We start from the raw sequence: 17,796 nt of genomic DNA, 5'->3' as shown, positions 1-17,796 counted from the left end.
TGCTATCTCTAACTCATGATTTATGTTCATTAAAAATACAGTTTTGGCTAATTTATTAATAAATTCTGTAACAGCGACAATTTCTTCTTCTGTTTCGTAGTCTTCTGTTGCAGAAACTACCAAGTTGTCTCTAATCAGTGAAATTTTATTGTAAATGTCTTTAACGCTGCTGTTTACTTTGGGTCTATAACGAAATAGATCTCCTACTAAACTTTCAGTACTTTTTTCTAAACCAAAATTATTTTCAAGGTGGCGTTTAATATCTGGCCATTCATCTACTCTTTTAGAAAGAATAATTTTGCCTGCCCTACCAGTTAATTTTGTTAAAGTCAGTCTAACGAAATACTGAGTATCGCCAGCACCGCAATTAATAAAAACAAAATCTACATTTTCAATAAACTGATGGAGAGGTATGTTATCACCATCAAACGTAGGAATAAGCTCTGCCAATTCCCTTCTTGAAAAGTTTCTTTCCTCGTTTGAGGTCATGTTTCTCAAGTTTTCAAGTATAGAATTTATGTAATTTTAAAAAAAGTAAAGGTATTTGTAAACCTGTACAGTTTGGTAAATTGGTTAATTAAAGGATCACCAACCTTGCCAATAAGATGCTTGCTATGTAGAGGTGCAAGTTCATGGGTCCTGAGCAGCAGGGCGAACAGGCGGAAATCCAATTTTTGATTTTCCCTTAGTCGGAATGTCTCCTGAAGGCGAAACTGCGAAAGGTTTCTATGGACAACACGATGTTCCACTTCTCCAATGAGTTCCCAATGTTAAAACAGTTTTCTTCGAGAAAAAGGGTTCACCACTATATTCCCGAAAAAGTTCACAAATCTGTTCGAGAAAAGTTCACCACTAAATTCCCGAAAATATTCACTGATCGCCTTTTTTGAAATTACGGAAAAGACGATCCTACTGACTGCGCCAACTGATACGATAAAAGTTCCAACAAAAGAGTTTTTAAAAAGAACTTTATTTTACAATTACAAGATAATGATTATCAGGCCTAGTCTGAAGCTAGAATGATTTGAGTTTTCATAAAAGAATATAATATTGATAATTTGTCTACTAAGCATTTCTAAATTAAATAATAACCAGCTGCAGGTATGGGAAAATAGTGTCCTTGAAAAGAGTCGTCATATTTAGCATGTAACATATAAACTTTACTAATTATCGAATTAAAAATACCAACTGAATCAGTGAAATCAATAAAAATAAATAAGTACAATTTCAAAAAGAAAAACATAAAATGGGCCGGGAATAGAACCCGATAATAATAATGAATACACGATGTAATTTCGACAAAAAAAAGGTTTTTGTGTAATATAAGATCTTAAATGATTTTAACTATTGTATCCTACTTATAAATTTTAACCAGTTTAAGATATTAACATTGTTATTAATCACCTTGTAAATGGAAACTTAATATAGGTATATAATTTATAACGATCATCCATAAATTAAACGTGACATATCGTTGACTGTTAGTGGAACGACTACAATTGATTTCGATAATATGATCAGCCAACAAAAGCCTGACTATTAGTGATGTACCTGCTGCAACATTCTCAAACTTTGCAAAATAGTTGGCTTTTGCGGGTAACGCAATTCCCGAGAAATTCCAACTATTCGAAGGTGATTAATATCTCAATCTTGCGTAATTTATGTATTTACGGTGAATGTTCCACTAGCTTCTATACAATATACATTTAATGGATTAGGAGAATTTGTTAAGTAACGCTATAAAGTATTTCAAATGCCGCATATCATGACATATGTATTTTAAATTTGTACTTCTACATACTTATTATTCCTAATGCAAGGTTTATAAAATGTTTTATAAAAATGAGAACACAACACTTTTCAGATAGACACCATTTCACCTGCTATTATTATTATTATAATTGGTTGTGTTTAGGTTTGTTGGACCTCTAAATGCACGGGTAATCTTTTGGTTTTCCGCTTTTAATTGTCGATTCAGCTTATACTCTAGGGGAATTTTCCCATGTGGAAAGTATCTTTTTTCGCTGTTTTAAAACGTAGCAGCCCAAAAAGTAGCGCCTACGTTTAGCTAGCGCGGGGAATAACAGAGGTTCTGGATAGCACTTTCCACTTCCTCATCACAAAAACGACAGGAGTGACAGGGCATACTGTTGGTTAATCCCAGTTTATTTCTGTGATATCGCAGTTCTCCATGGTCTCTAAGGATTTTTACACGCGTTTTAATTTTCCTTCGTTCGATGTTTAGAATTTGTTCTTCTCAGTTTCTACAACTTTTTCCCCTACATCCTGGTTGTGATTGTCAGGAAGATGGGTAGTGGTGTGCACTAATAGTGACTATTTTAACCGATACGCATTGATAGTCGCTATCAATTTTAGTAATAGATTCATATATAGTTTTGTTGAAAATCAAAATATTTAATGACTAAACTGTTAGTATGGGTGTTTGAGTGACAACAATAAACTTATATTATTCTGCTAAGAATTTCACAGCCATCTGTGTCAAAAATTAAAGGAAATAGGTATAGGGAACCATAGTACCATTCGAAAGACAATAAAATTCTGTATAAGGCTATGAGAGTATATGCAAGGTGTTCCTTTTGAAAAAATGAACTTAAGATTGTTTGAAGTTAACCGAATTCGCCATTAAATATATAACACTTTGTATGTAATTAACCCACTTTGAGGAAGTATGGAAGGGATGCTTAAGGGTATAACTATTTTTCCTGAGAATAATGTTGCTCCAGCTTTCTTACTGTAAAGTAGGAAATTGTAGAAGTAGGGAAGCATTATCAAAGTCAACCTAAAATCATAAGTAGAATTCAATAGCGTCATAATATACAGGGTGTTCCATTTAAAATAACGAAGTTGGTGTCAACTTCCGGTATAACCGGATGTGCTACATAGATGCCGTTATTTTAATTGAGGAGGACGTACCCAATAACGCTATTATCTGGTTTCAAAGTTTTCAAAATTCAAATCGAAGTAGTTTTTGAAATATTCGAATGGGCGGTCACCAAACGATAGAAGTATGATAGGTAAATTGATACAAATTTTGGTTCACCTATAAGAAAGACAAATAATGCTAATATAAGAACAAAGGCTTTCACGACTGGAATCCATAGTAGAATGAAGATTCGGGCTATTGGGATCCGTCAAATGGGAGGAGCCTAAAAACATGGCGCCGATTAGGGAAAATTTATCGTAGTTCCTATAGTGTACCGTGCAATTTCCAAGTTTTTAAATTACGATAAAATGATAAGTATTGACACAATATGTGATTGGGCTGACACAAAGCCTCGGAAAGGAAATTTCGTTGAAGGTGAGCGTGTTTTTAATGCCAATCACATTATAAAATTCGGAAATAACAAATCCGGAAGCTAGCCTTCAAATTCCGTCAAGTTTACTGCCTACTTTTTACAAACTTCGGATTTAAAAAGTGATTCACGTTATATAATTGGTGAGGTGATTCTGGGTGATTTAAGCAATATCATATCAATGACTTGCACGTGCAAAGCCGATTTAAGAGAACGTTGCAAACACATTATTGCAACTTTGTTGTATTGCAGCAGGTAGGTTCTTAACCTCAAAATACTTATATCGTATCATTAGAATTGTGTTAAATCAATTACACAGGAATAAATAATTTCTCACTTTATAATTTTAGTATGATTCTAGTTTTAAATATTAAGGTTATGGCTGATGGTAAATACTTGCTGAAATATAATCATGTGCATTAAAATGACGTGAACAAATTTTTATTCCGGAATTCACTTCTTTGATACCTACTGCTTTCATCCAAGCTTCTATTAGTTAACTTATTCTCTAATTTTCCGAATACATATTTTACATAAGTAAAACGGTTAGTTTTTATTGGAAAGTAGTTAATGTAGGTGAAGATCTTGTCTGAAGTGCTAATTGCATCTTTTCACTGAGCATATTAACTTTTTATTTGATTTAACTTTAGAAGAAAACTTCGTCGACTCCATCATCAAAAATATGTTTACTTTTTTAACGTGTTTTATTATTTTAATAAACAATTTTACAAGTGAACTATTCTGTCCAGACGGCTGACATCCTCAGTGGTAGTGCTGCGTTGACAACGTGAACGTAAATTATATCTCGAAGTCTCGACAGCGACGTTGTCAACGCAGCACTACCACTGAGGATGCTAGCTGCATTAGCTGACGAAACATCTGGATAGAATAGTTCACTTAGACCATGGCCCTATAGCCTGAATCTTCATTCTACTATAAATTATGCTAAATTAACATGTGGATATAGGCTAAGGTGATTCTTATGGAGGATTAAGAAAAACCGATTCAAAAACAAGGTCAGGCTACGGATAGTGTTACAGCTGAATGTGAGCGGAACTGACAACAAATACAAGTGGGCTTCTATTTGAATTTTTATAAAATGAACCAATCCCATTTGATACAGTTGAACTTTTGTTGCCTAATAGCTCAGAAAATACCAGCGCAGTCACCAACAAGAAACTAATTTAAAATAACTGAACAAAATAATACATCTTCCCAAGCAAACTGAAATAAGTATTTAACTAGACTTGAGGAAAGCTATTGTATTGTTCAATCGCAAATAGTTATGAGCTCTCATTCAGTGGAATGACTTGGTCGTCAAAACTGTGCTATCTTCATCACTCCGTTTAGTAATATTTGATGTTTATTAAAAAGCATTACAGCAAAGTTGTGTAGATAAACATTTTTTTAATTGTGCTTACTTATATATTGAGAGAAAGCCGTCTTCTACAAAAATGTAATAAAAATACTATGGAGTAAATAAAATTCCTTTGTACACTACCCCATAATATATTTCTCTGTAGACGAACAATCACGAGACTTAGGGATTACTTTTGATGAGTTGCAGGAATTAAGAAGAAAAATGCTTTACCTTAGATGTTTGCCCTGAGCTCATATTATTCTACTATGTCATAAATAAAAGAATTCATCCACTAATTGTTATATTATGGTAAAAACGGATTAGATATACTTATTTATTTATCCTCCTAAATATTATTCTGGTGTGTAGTATGTATTGAACATACTGATAGCGATATGTTCTGAAGAAATGTCCCCAGGGAGAATGTTTTACCAAAACTAATCCCTATTTAAATTTCAAAAACTTGATTAGGTGTCTGATACAACTGATTTCAGCTTCATTAGAAGATAAAGTGACGTGCCACACAGAATTTAATTACAAGATTTATTTTTTATGTCACTGACTTTATTTAAATTAAGGATATAAAATACATGCATTGAACTCAAAGAGAATATACTGAAAAGCTAAAATTATTATTTAATTACAGACCAATCACTTTTCGAAATTTTGTAACCTTTTGATAAATTTATAACACTTAATAGGTTATGCAAAATGAAAACGTGTATAGATACGTGGTCAATTTCATTCCAACGCCTGCTTTAGTCCGTAGTTTCCATGAGAGAATAACTAAATTATCTATTCTACCTATAATGTGTAAATTAAAAATCTTGGCTAAAAATAAGCTTTAAACGGTCAGTTACTATATATACAGATATAACTTTAACAAATCACTTAAGGATTATAGCAATTGAATAAACTGGATATTTTTTATCTGTAGCAAATCCATCCATTTGAGCCAATAATCATTGCAACGTTTACGAAAATTCATACGTCAGAATAATAACGTGCAGGATAAATTACGGCTCACGAAATTGAAATTTTCGATCGCTGCCGCTGTCAGTTGCATTACTGTCTTCTAGGCACGTATTATGATGAATTTCGAGAGCTCTTGAACGCAAACATCGAAAACCCATCTCACATCTGAACATACATATAACTAATAATGTGTGGCTTCATCGTGAATATAGTATTAGATTGGTAATCACATTTTCTGGTAGAATATACGAGGGTGGATTGATAAGTTTCCGGCCTAACCAAGAGATGACGCCACTAGGCCTACCTTGAGGTGACATTCTATAGTACCATCCTTGGATAGCTTGTAGCTATAGTTTCAGCCCGATCTCCTTGCTAGTGTAGGTTTGACAGCACGCTGAACAAGACGCCTCTGTGGTTTTCGTAAAAATGGAAAAGCAGGAAAATCGTGCTGTCATCAAATACTTTTATTTGAAGGGGTTAACGCCGAAGGAAATTAAAAAAGAGATGGACTCAACACTGGGGACATCCTCCCCGTCATATTCAACCGTTAAGCAGTGGGTTTCCGAGTTTAAAAAGGGTCGTGTGAGCACCTCTGATGGGCCTCGCTCAGGACGCCCCGTTGAGGTCACAACTCCAGATATGATCGAAAAAATTCATCAAATAGTGCTGGGAGACCGCAGATTGAAAGTGCGTGAGATAGCTGAGACCTGTAAGATGTCATATGAACGTGTGCAACATATTTTGCACCAACATTTGCATATGGAAAAGCTCTGTGCAAGATGGGTGCCGCGTTTGCTAACAGTCGACCAAAAATTGATTCGAAAAAACATTTCTACCGCAAATTTGTCATTGTATAAGCGTAATCCAAGCGAATTTTTGCGTCGATTCGTAACCGTTGACGAAACGTGGGTCCACCACTACACTCCTGAAACCAAAGAACAGTCTAAACAGTGGATTGGACCAGGGGAACCAACTCCAAAGAAGGCAAAAACAATTTTTTCGGCGAACAAGGTTATGGCTACTGTTTTTTGGGATGCAAGAGGTATTATATACATTGATTACCTTGCAAAGGGTAATACTATCACTGGTCAATACTACGCAGACTTATTGCAACGTTTGAGCCACGAGGTGAAAATTAAACGACCTCATCTGGCGAAGAAAAGAATCTTGTTTCATCACGATAACGCACCAGCGCACACGTCAATCGTTGCGACGGCTAAAATCAACGATCTAAAGTTTGAATTGATGCCGCACCCTCCTTACTCTCCAGACCTAGCCCCGAGTGACTATTTTCTGTTCCCTAATCTCAAAAAATGGCTTGGCGGTAAGAGATTTGCGGACAATGAAGAAGTAATCGAAGCTGTAAATGGTTATTTTGAGGAGCTTGACGAATCAGTCTATAGAGATGGCATTAATAGACTGGAACACCGCTATGAGAAATGTATCAGCCTTGGAGGAGATTATGTTGAGAAATAAAAAAAAAAATTTTTAAAAACCTTGTTTTTCTTGGTCAGGCCGGAAACTTATCAATCCACCCTCGTATGCAAGGGCTTCATTTGAAGGCAATATTTTTCTTCCGTGGGATTTGATCCCCAACTCGTACACGAATGATTGAATAATTTCGGATCAAGCTTACTGTATTTGAACTTTTTAGACTATCTTGTTTCCAAACATTTTTACAATTTTATGACGTTTTTACCAAATTTTGCACAGGTATTTTTGAATAAAATTTCAAATTTGAAGTGAATGAGTACCGAAAAATTATTCATTAAAAGGGATACTGATCCCACAGATATGTTTATTACTAACATATGCATTGAAGCAATCATTACATAGTATAAGTTACTGTTAGTTTTTCATATGTAAGCGCTGGAAATTCCGGGTTGTACCTATAGTATATGTCATAACAACTGGATATGTGATCCCGCGAGATCTCTCAAAGCTTGCGAATATTTTATGTCCCTACAGAAAAGTATGAGGATGGTGTTGCAGAAGTTACTTTTCTTTGCAGAAGAAGGTTATTTTGGAGTTTTTTTTTTCATATTATGCGAAACTGGGAAACCCCTGATTCCTATGAGAAGTACCCATTTATTTATAAATTATTCTGACATTTTGACATCGGATTTTGTGAGTTCATTATTGTAATCAGCGACCCAAGAAAGACCCTAGTAACCGCGGTTCTTTAATAAATCCCTCCGTCATTTTGAGTCAGCAATTTTGTGCAGATGTTTTGGATTTTGCTCCAATGTGCGACGTATGGAAGATGGGTAGTGCCATACTACTAGGTACTACAACTTTACATACCCACTGCTCCCTTAACTCTTATGGTTCCTACAACTGCAAATTGTTCCTCCATGTTCTTAGTTTCTTGCAACCATGAAAAATGTTACGAGCACGTTAAACTGTACGACATTACCGTGGCTGTCAATTTTAGGATAAACGAATATTTCTCCTAAAAAACTTTTACTTCCCATAGTAAAATTGAAATTCCCAAAAATCTTTTTGAACAGAATTTAGCTGACACTTCAAGGTTTAAAGGTTAAGATTAAAAAAACAAAAATAAGCCTAAAGGCTTCGGGCTTTATGAATTTGGTTGTTCTGCTACTAAAAATGGACATTGGGCTTAGGGACAATTTGAGACTGTTCACAAGTTTCATATTCATGCTTAGCTTACTTATTGTTTACATTAAATCACGGAAGTGTATTTTGTTATAGGCAAAAAATAAAGGAGTAGATTGTTTCTACTACATCATCTCACAAGGACAGCCAACCCTAATAAAATTACTATTTAGTCGAAACAATAGATACTAATACACAGGTACTTAAAGTACCTACTTAATAATCTGTACCTTCATTGGATCACTTAGGCAAATGCTGGGACAGTAATTAGTAATATTCCACAGATAATCTTTATAACTTTTCTTCATTTCATCCGTCTTATCTTTCTTTCTCGAAGTAAGGAGGTTGAAGAATGTCTTACGCCCTACCCATTAGATGGTGGGAATAAAATACACAAAAGTTTTTTTTTTCAATTTAATAAATACAACAATAATTGGAACGTGACACGACGAAGAGATTGAGCTATAAATGTTACAAAAGGTACAAAAAAATAAATAAATAACACTGTTACTTGAGAATATAATATAACTTGGTTATACAGCGTCATCAAAGGGACCAGGGATATTTTGACATAATGACCGCGTTTTTACACAGTATCTACGAACTTATAAGGCAAAATAAACAATTTCAAAAACATATTTTACACTAAATATGTGGTACATATGGTAATGTAAATAAGTGCTAACAAAGGCGGTTGCTGCTAACTGAGGTTGTATATAAATTAAGCAAAGGTCATACTAAGGTATCTATTTGTCCATTCAGTTGACGACGCAGCTTGTATAGGTTAAGCAAAATGTTCATCGGGCATTTCTTTGTTGGCAAGTTTCTTTTTGTATCGCCCAAGAGAAAATGTATTTTAGTGACTGCGTGGAACATATTTTTTCAACCACGTCTGACTGAAAATATCAGCTGCTTTTCTGAAAACTGTCCTCGACTAACCAAAGCTACAAAATCTTTTAAACAAAAAGTGGACAGGATTTAAATTGCGTTTACTGGAGTTGTATTACTTTATTATTTCTATGAAACGATATGACTGAAATGGTTGAACATATATTTACGTATCTTCTTATAGGTACCATGCTGTACATATTTTTAAAAAAATTATGTAGTTCTGTAGTTCTTAGTTGATTGCATACAATAGAAAATAAAATATACATTAGTGTGGTTCTCTACTTGTTTGCAACTTGTCAATGATTCTTTATAACAACGATTGTATTAATTTATAGTAACAGCAGTATTTTTTTTTCTAGATTTCATTGAAGAAAGAAGGCTTCTTCTGGAAAATGTTGGTCCAGACTTACAAACTTTCTACGACAGCCAGCAAATTGAAGTAAGTGCCAAGTATTATTTATTTAAAGAAGTACTTTTGGGTGTAACTCATTTAGCGCATGAAAGCTTCCTACCAAAGCAGCCAAATGAATTAAATTATGGGTAATGTAATCCCAGTGGAGACGTTTTAGTAATGGAAAGGAAATGCTTGAATTTTTTACTAGGACACGCTACGAGAAATATTAGAAACTTTATTTGTGTCTATCAAAATATTTTACGAAACAAGTTGTTTAGCGAAAACCACGCTACTTAAATACATAAAAAAGTGGTAGTAATATTTTAATAGTTTACAAAGGAGATACATTGTTTCTACTTAGAACAAAAATTTATTTATAATAAAAATTGTATCTTGCTCAATTGTTATAATTTTATTTATTTCATTTATTTATTTATTAAAGAGTACGGGTTTACACCCACGTTCAAAAAGAATACAATAATTTTATAAAGGATTGGCACTTGAGGGTATAATATATATGTAAATGTAAATTTGATTTATAAACTAGATAACTTCGAATATAACTAAAAGTTATTTTTATTTTGATCATTTTTAGACATAGGATTATTAGTTTTCCAGGAAGCATATCTTATTGCACGATGTTGAATGTTCTCTAGGATTTTTTGAGACTGTTTTGTATAGGGGGACCAAATCAAAGAGGCAAAATCAGAGTCTTGTATAAGTAGATAATAGAGAGTGATCTTCTAAAATCATTCGACAATCTGTTAATAAAGCCAAGTAGTTTCAGGAATTTGGACGATATGTAAGTTAAATGACACTGGAAGCTTCATTTAAAATAAAATTCCTAGGTCCTTGATCTGATCAGAATACATAATTTGAAAAATCTAGGAAAAGATAGGACTCTACATTTAGAAGAATTTAGATAGAGTTTATATCTACATAATCGAATGTTTTCAAAAAGTCCAAATAGACCACATCGACTTGTTTTTTTAATTTGAATACTTCATATGTATAATCAATAAAGCATAAATTGTTTTTAGCTGTGGATCTAATTTGATCAGTAAATTAGTAAAACCATCTGTAAATTCTTTGCTAGCTTGTTGTAACTATTCTTCAAGAAAAACAATTAATATTACAACTTTCTGATAAATTGCGATTATGACAAGAGAAGTATTTACTAAATTTTAAGTTTTTAAACCAAATAGTGCCCTCAATCTGGAAATAAATCAGCGCCATTTTGAAGATAAAACGGCTAAGGCTTTCACGGCCGGCGTTATCTGTAGAACATCAGGCTTGATGGCCGTTGTAGGAGTGGTTCTTCTTCTTTCATTTTTAGCAGTAGTACGTAGTTTTACCTATTTCAAGTTATTTTGCTCTGGCAGATTCACATCATTATAAATACAGGTCTACATAATTTTATTATTTTATGGATATCAATAATTTTAAGAAAGTTTTTACTTTTAGTAGCGGTTAATATTTTAATAATTATCAAATATTAATGTTAATATTTGTTGCTGCAGTCACCTCTTGCGGCTTAGTGGCAAGAGTACTCGTGCGTAAACTCAGATGACCAATATTTTTCCTCATTAACTTAAGGTAACCTGTAGTAGGAAGAAAATAAGTTGATTAATATTTCAAAATTATTAAAATTTTCTGGATGTTTGTTTATTTCTAATTACTCACTAATAACAAAAGCTGTTAAAAATTTTAATGCTAATAATATCTAGTGGCAAATATAAATATTAGGGATTACTGTTTTTGGACAATTTCGTATTTACAATACGCCTAAGAGATACATGGATCTGTGAAATTTTTATTTAATTACAGGGAAACAAGTAACAGCAAAAGCAATAATTATAAAATAATATATATGTTGACAAAATAACTTCGTCTCAAAAACAAAATACCTGCAGGCAGTTTTCTAATGCAGATGAAGCTTTCCGCATTCAACAGGTTGTCGTTGTCCTGTTGGAACGGCAACCTTGATAGTTCTGCTTTATGATTTAAGTTTAAATGGTTGATAAAATGTCAGATAAAATTCAAGGATTGGAAAATTAAGTGGTAAACAGCCCGGGGCGCACTGAACGAGACTTGGGAAACATCGAAGTATTGCTAATATTTACAAACCTATTTCAAGCCCTTCTCTTTACAACTGGGACATTCATTTACCCCTTGTTGCTGTCATAGTAGCATTTATATGTTGTTAAATCGTGTTTAAAAGAAACAGTCTTTTCTGAAAGCAACGTGAGATACATATGTTTCAGGCAATGCTTTTTTGTGCTTAAAAGGTAAGGTACGATTTTTAGCTATTCAACTCTTGTTCAGGAATTAAAACTTTTATATTTTCTCTTCATAAAATCAGCATCACATTTAAAAGATCGGAATACAACAACTTGAAAAATTTGAAAAAATATTCTTGCGATCAATGAAGGCTGATGATTTTTATATTTAAGTAAACGATTAATAACTCTCTTTTGTCAATTTGTTGATTATGCAAATAAATTAAGTTAAGAAAATACCACAAATGGCGCGGTAAACGCCATCTGTAGTACGATGTTACATTTTAGGAATACGTATGCTCCAGCAAGGTCCATTTAAATAAGTATATGGATATCTACTTGCTGAAACGAATCCCGGCGTAGCTAACCTCAACGTGATAGCCACGTTACCATAATCGAATAAAATAATTCGAAGTGGTCTGTATTCTGTCGAAACTGCCAGACGCGGATCGCGATTTCGATCTTTATGGATCTCATCAGCGCGTCGCAGGCAGCTCCGACAGAACACAGACCAACTTTTACCTGCTGTCTTAACAGCGCGTTTTAGAAAATACCACAAATGGCGCGGTAAACGCCATCTATAGTACGATGCTACATTTTAGGAATACTCTAGGAATTAGGTGAAAGTTGGTCTGTGTTCTGTCGGAGCTGTCTGCGAGGCGCTGATAAGATCCAAAAAGATCGAAATCGCGATCCGCGTCTGGCAGTTTCGACAGAATTCGAATTATTTTATTAAATTAAGTTAAGTTACCATTTAATAAGCTCAGGTTTATTTAGCTTTCAAATTTGTTAGATTTCGTCGCTCCCATTCCTCATTTCTTGTTTAACCTGTAAACATCTTATGCGATGGTCTGGTCTACTAATTCGGAAGCGCAGAGGTTTGTAAAAAGAAACAAGTACATTCAACTTTGCCCAGTTCCCATGAAGTCTAGAAAAAAGGAGATGCACCTCTACACATCTTCGGATGTGAAATGTGGACCACAAAACTAAAAACCTTATTATTACTTCTAACTTAAGATTTGAAGATCAAAGTACTAAAAAATGTAGGGATAAGATACAGGAATGGAAGAAAGATATTGTATAGTTTCTATAAGGAGCAATATAGTTGTAGAATGGTCGGATCGATTATTAGACGTGATTTTTTTGAGCACGGTTCTGTATGGGAGTAAAACTTAGAACGCTGCGGAAAAGGAAAAGTTACAAGCATTAAGATATGATGTTAAATGGTGTTAATATAAAAGGTTAGAAATGAGGAGGTATTAGAAAGAATGGGAGAACGGAGGGCGCTATGCAACTCAATTTTTGAAATGCTTCTTCAGACATGAGGGGTTAGTTGGAGGCATATTAGAAGCAGAAACAGGACTTGGGAGGATAAGGAGACCTAAATTGGATTGCTATTCACAAATACTTAGAGACGTACGTTGCTCTAGTTTTTTTCGGGCTGAAGAACATACGACGATGAGTATACCTTTTCTTACCGTTGGGAAATAAGGTGGTTGTCGAGAAATTTACTTCCTGTGAAGATGTGTTAAAATTTAGACTTAGTTTACCTTGTTAAGTATTAAGCCATCATCAGCATTAAACTTTTAGAAAGGTTTACTATATCGAAAGTGAATAACAATGCCTCAAAATTTTAACATTTAACTTACCTAAAAACCTAGTAGCCTAGTAGTTTGAGGCAAGAAACATTGTAGAGAAAAATCAGCGTAGGCAGCCGTATTAATAATTTGGTTATTGTAATCTGATGTTTATCACAGATATAAAGTTTTTCTCTAATTCAGCATTTGTGGATACATAACGCCTTTTTAATTACAATAGTTAATAATATTGTTATATGGTACGTCATATACTAAGATCCAATGAGCTCGAAATCACGACCCAAATCATCTCGATAAATTACTATCCAAAAACACACACTCTTCTTAGTAAATTTTATTATTACCTATATGAGTTAAACAAGAGCTGTGTTAATTATTCTTTTAATTTTGGGATAAAACTCACCTTTTTATTAGTCATTCAAGATTTATTTGCTGATAGACATACTTATTCAAGTGTAACATACCTACATAATGTTTTAAATTTTATAACCAAAAGTTGAACACAAAGACGTTGTGTCTCAAGAAAGAGAAATCCAATTTAAATGAAATGATGTAGAAATTCTGGAAACAGGCAGATGACGCGATGCACGTTAAGTAAACGCAGTAGTGGCAGAAGCAAATGATACTAGTGTGGGGTCTTGGGACTTACTCTGCACCAAAAACACACCATGTACAAGGGACAACTACCGGCTTGTTAAGAAGCTCCGACATGCTAACTGAACGTCTTATTTTTAACCTAAAATTGGACTTCTATACACTAGCCTGTCTTCTGTAATGTATCTCCTTTCTCTAGACCTTACAGCATTGAACTTTTAATGTTATAACATAATCGCAGGACAATCGTGTCCTTCATAGTTAATAGCATTGCTACTACCAATGTGTGTTTATTAATAGACAACCTAATGAACGCACAATAAGTATTATGAATCGATTTCAAAATATATAAAATATAAACAGTTGTAGTACACTTCAGTTTACTTTCAGAGAAATCCATTAATGTTTCTACGTTAACGTGTCGCATAGTCCCTAGTTTGTTTCTATTCTTTAACGCTTATTTACCATTCTTATGCCTTTCTCTTATCATCTCCGTACTCTTCCTTCAATGTTGGGCTTTATGTATTTCTAACTCTATTTCTTTCGTGCCTTCTGCTCTTCTATCCCTGTTCCTTATCTACACTTTTATTCGTCTCCTGTGGTCCCTCTTTTCATACCTTTTTTTATTCCAAACTTTCTTCTTAATCCTTGACAGCTCATTTTTCTTTTTATTTTCAACTTTCATAGTTTGCTCTCGTCCTTTATCTCTCACCTTTCTTTACGAATGTTGCGTATTACTATTGTATCTATTTTTTTTATGTTTTGCAGGTTGAATTAGTTGATGTGCATTTCGGAGCATCGAAAAAGGACGTCCTAAATCCTGAACTGTTTAACGCATCTATTAATGAAATAAAACATTGTTATAAGCTTTCTAAAGGGTGCTTCTCTCTGGTAAGTCTATTTATGCATTTTACAGTTAACTTTTATTGAATGTATGTTGGTGTTTTCGCCCTCTCTAAAAATGACGTCGATTTTAGTAGCATGTGTTTATTTAAGTACTACAGAATTCTGTCGTTCCAAAAACTTTGAAAAGCAAACTGCAAGCCTGGCTCAGAAACTCATTCACGCATTTGTTTTTAGTTTTTGATTGGTAATAAATACCAACCTTACATACTTCCCTATCGCATTAAACTAGACGATTTTAACGTAATTTATGAAAGTGCAAAGAATACAGGAACGAAATATGATTTGCTAAAGATGTGGTACGTTAAAGTAGACGAATACTACGTGTTAAAAGATTTAAGGTAATTACAATGTTTAATCCAATTATTCCTTGATCCTTTTAATTTCCATTTATATATTTTAAACACAATGTTAGTTCCGTTACAGAGAAGTTAATGAAAACGATTTAGAAGAAGCAACCAAAGAAATAACGTACATTTTAAGCAAGACCATTCCTCATTTACCTGATGACATTCAACAAAAGCTGGAAAATTTTTTACAGTCTGAATTAGAGCAAAAGTTCTCATTCGCAAAAGGTTTGCTATAACTATCGGATATTTCGAACATCTCCTAGATTTATGGGTAGTTTAATGTATCATAAATATTGATATTTAAGTATTTGATATAAATAAGAATATGTGTGTGGGGAAGCATCTAGTATCTACTAACATCACTTTTTTATAGTTTATACATAACTTTGGCAGAGAGACAGATGCGTTATGACTTTTGCGCTGTATGGTACGTATGTGAGTAGGTACACATTAATATTGGATCGCAATTTCCATCATGCAGGCAGTAAGCGCAATCTACAGTTATATGTAGTACGTTAGTGACTATGATCTATAACTTTAGTCGGTATTTTAACGGACTAACGATCTATTAGACCGGGAGCACACGGCCGATTGAAAGAAACGTCTAATACCAGCCTGGTAATTATTTAATTTTTAGATTTACAAGGTAAAATCACTCTGTAAAATGAATTATTTTTTTATTTTTATTTTTGTTTATTTTAACCTCGAGGAGGGGAAATCGTCTAAAGATACCCCTCAAAAGGGGGGTAGTGTCGGATTCACTCCTGGTGGGAGCGCTTACCGACTAAAAACCCTCCTCGAGTTGGTAGGTCAACCTGGTGGTTATGACTACCGGGAGCAGGTGGGAGAAGTTTGGGGGAAAATGAATTATACAGCCGGGTACAACTTGTAGGAACCGCAGAAGTTACCTGAAAAATGACATTTTTCTAAAAAATTCATACCAGTCTGCCATTAACATCATTTTACTGCGTTTTTTCGATTGGCAGTTGATTTGAACTAGTGGATATGAAATTATCCGCTACGAAATCTATTTTCAGAATCACCAGCACCGTGCGGTAACGACCGGTCTTACCCCTTGTCACCACCAAAGCTATACTTAACAACTCTATCTATTTTATTTTATTTCACCCATGGGTTTATTTTTAATTTCTTTTTCTCTATCTAGTTTTCCTTACCGATTGGTTTTACTTTCCTATGATGTTCCTTCATTTTTTTTTTTAATACCGTTCTTCTATTTTCTTTTTTCTACTATTTTTTTTTTCTATTTTTGTTTATCTTTATCCTAAAGTTATGTTTTTTTTTCTACCCTGACGTTTTCATGCACGCCCTATCCGCTATCTGCTTTTTCATTTTCCACCGCGAAATCTGCGTTAAAAACTAAATCGTTTTTATCGTTAATTTTCGCCCTTCTCTCACCACCCCTCTCAACTTAAGAACAACTTGAAACCGACTGTCAAGTAGAACAACATAATCAAAAAAGCATAAAAATTCTTGGGAAAAAATGGCAACCTGGTATGAATTTTTTTTTTATCACTTACTTGCACACTTTCATTAGTGTGCTATAGCGTGATCTACATGATGTAAGCGGCTGTCACTAAATAAGTAGTCATTTGGCAACACAAATAATGATGATAAAATGTTTTTTTATTCGAACAAAATTTTATACTTTATATGAATAAACAATTATGATGTAGAAGTGCAAACCGACTGGCATTTTTTTTAATGCCTGTTTTGGCTGGCTAAGTATTCTTTTATTTCTGCAGCCTGGTATGAATATTTTTCTTGCGAATTTTGCTTTTGAAATTTGGGATGACCGTCAGAGTACAAGTTGAAATTAGCTGTTGACCGTTCTCCGCTTTATTTTTCATAAATTTTCATTTGCTTTAATCACAGCCTGGTATGAGTATTTATTTTAATAAATTTCATTACAGTTTCTAGACGTTGTCAAACTCGTCGTATAAGGATGGGCTTTTTTGTATTCCTGTTATTGCACTTAAATGACGCAAACAATAACTATTTTGACAGGCATATGAGACGCTTCTTACAATAGGTCGTATGCTCCCGGTCTATATAGCGTGGGGACGAACGATGTTTTAAATCGCCATCCACTTCTAGCACTTTCGGTAAAATTCTTTCCAAAAACTGTTCTAAAATCATCATTTTCATCATCATCATAGGGTCGTCAGTCCTAATACTGGTTGGACACGTACCTCCACTCTTTCCTATCCTGAGCTAAACTTTGCATTTCCCTAAAACTATAACAGCCCACATCCTTAACTAACAGGTCAATTGAAAAGTCCCCGGCCTAAAATAGTAAAACACATTTTTCTTGCAAAATTCGTTTTTTTCATTCAACATAATTCCCTTCAAGGGTGATACACTGATTATAGCGATCCTCCAACTTTTCGATACCATTTTTGTAGTACGATTTGTCCTTTGCTTCAAAATAGGCCTCAGTTTCGGCGATCACCTCTTCATTCGACGAAAATTTTTTCCCAACGAGCATTCTTTTGAGATCT

The 17,796-nt window shown here is 33.9% G+C and overlaps 1 protein-coding gene across 1 annotated transcript in view; it reads left to right on the top strand.

The window, feature by feature from the left end:
* LOC108737958 (NACHT domain- and WD repeat-containing protein 1) overlaps positions 1-17,796 on the top strand; it is a 114,598-nt gene that overhangs the window by 33,114 nt on the left and 63,688 nt on the right. The window contains exons 2-5 of the mRNA XM_025976902.1: positions 9,519-9,598; positions 14,793-14,915; positions 15,105-15,268; positions 15,354-15,502. Of these exons, the coding sequence (XP_025832687.1) occupies positions 9,519-9,598; positions 14,793-14,915; positions 15,105-15,268; positions 15,354-15,502 (516 nt within the window). The remainder of the gene's footprint in view (positions 1-9,518; positions 9,599-14,792; positions 14,916-15,104; positions 15,269-15,353; positions 15,503-17,796) is intronic.

Source organism: Agrilus planipennis, unplaced genomic scaffold, assembly GCF_000699045.2.
Source record: "Agrilus planipennis isolate EAB-ADULT unplaced genomic scaffold, Apla_2.0 scaffold152, whole genome shotgun sequence".
Taxonomy (NCBI): Eukaryota; Metazoa; Arthropoda; class Insecta; order Coleoptera; family Buprestidae; genus Agrilus; species Agrilus planipennis.
This window is presented reverse-complemented; position numbering and strand designations above follow the sequence as displayed.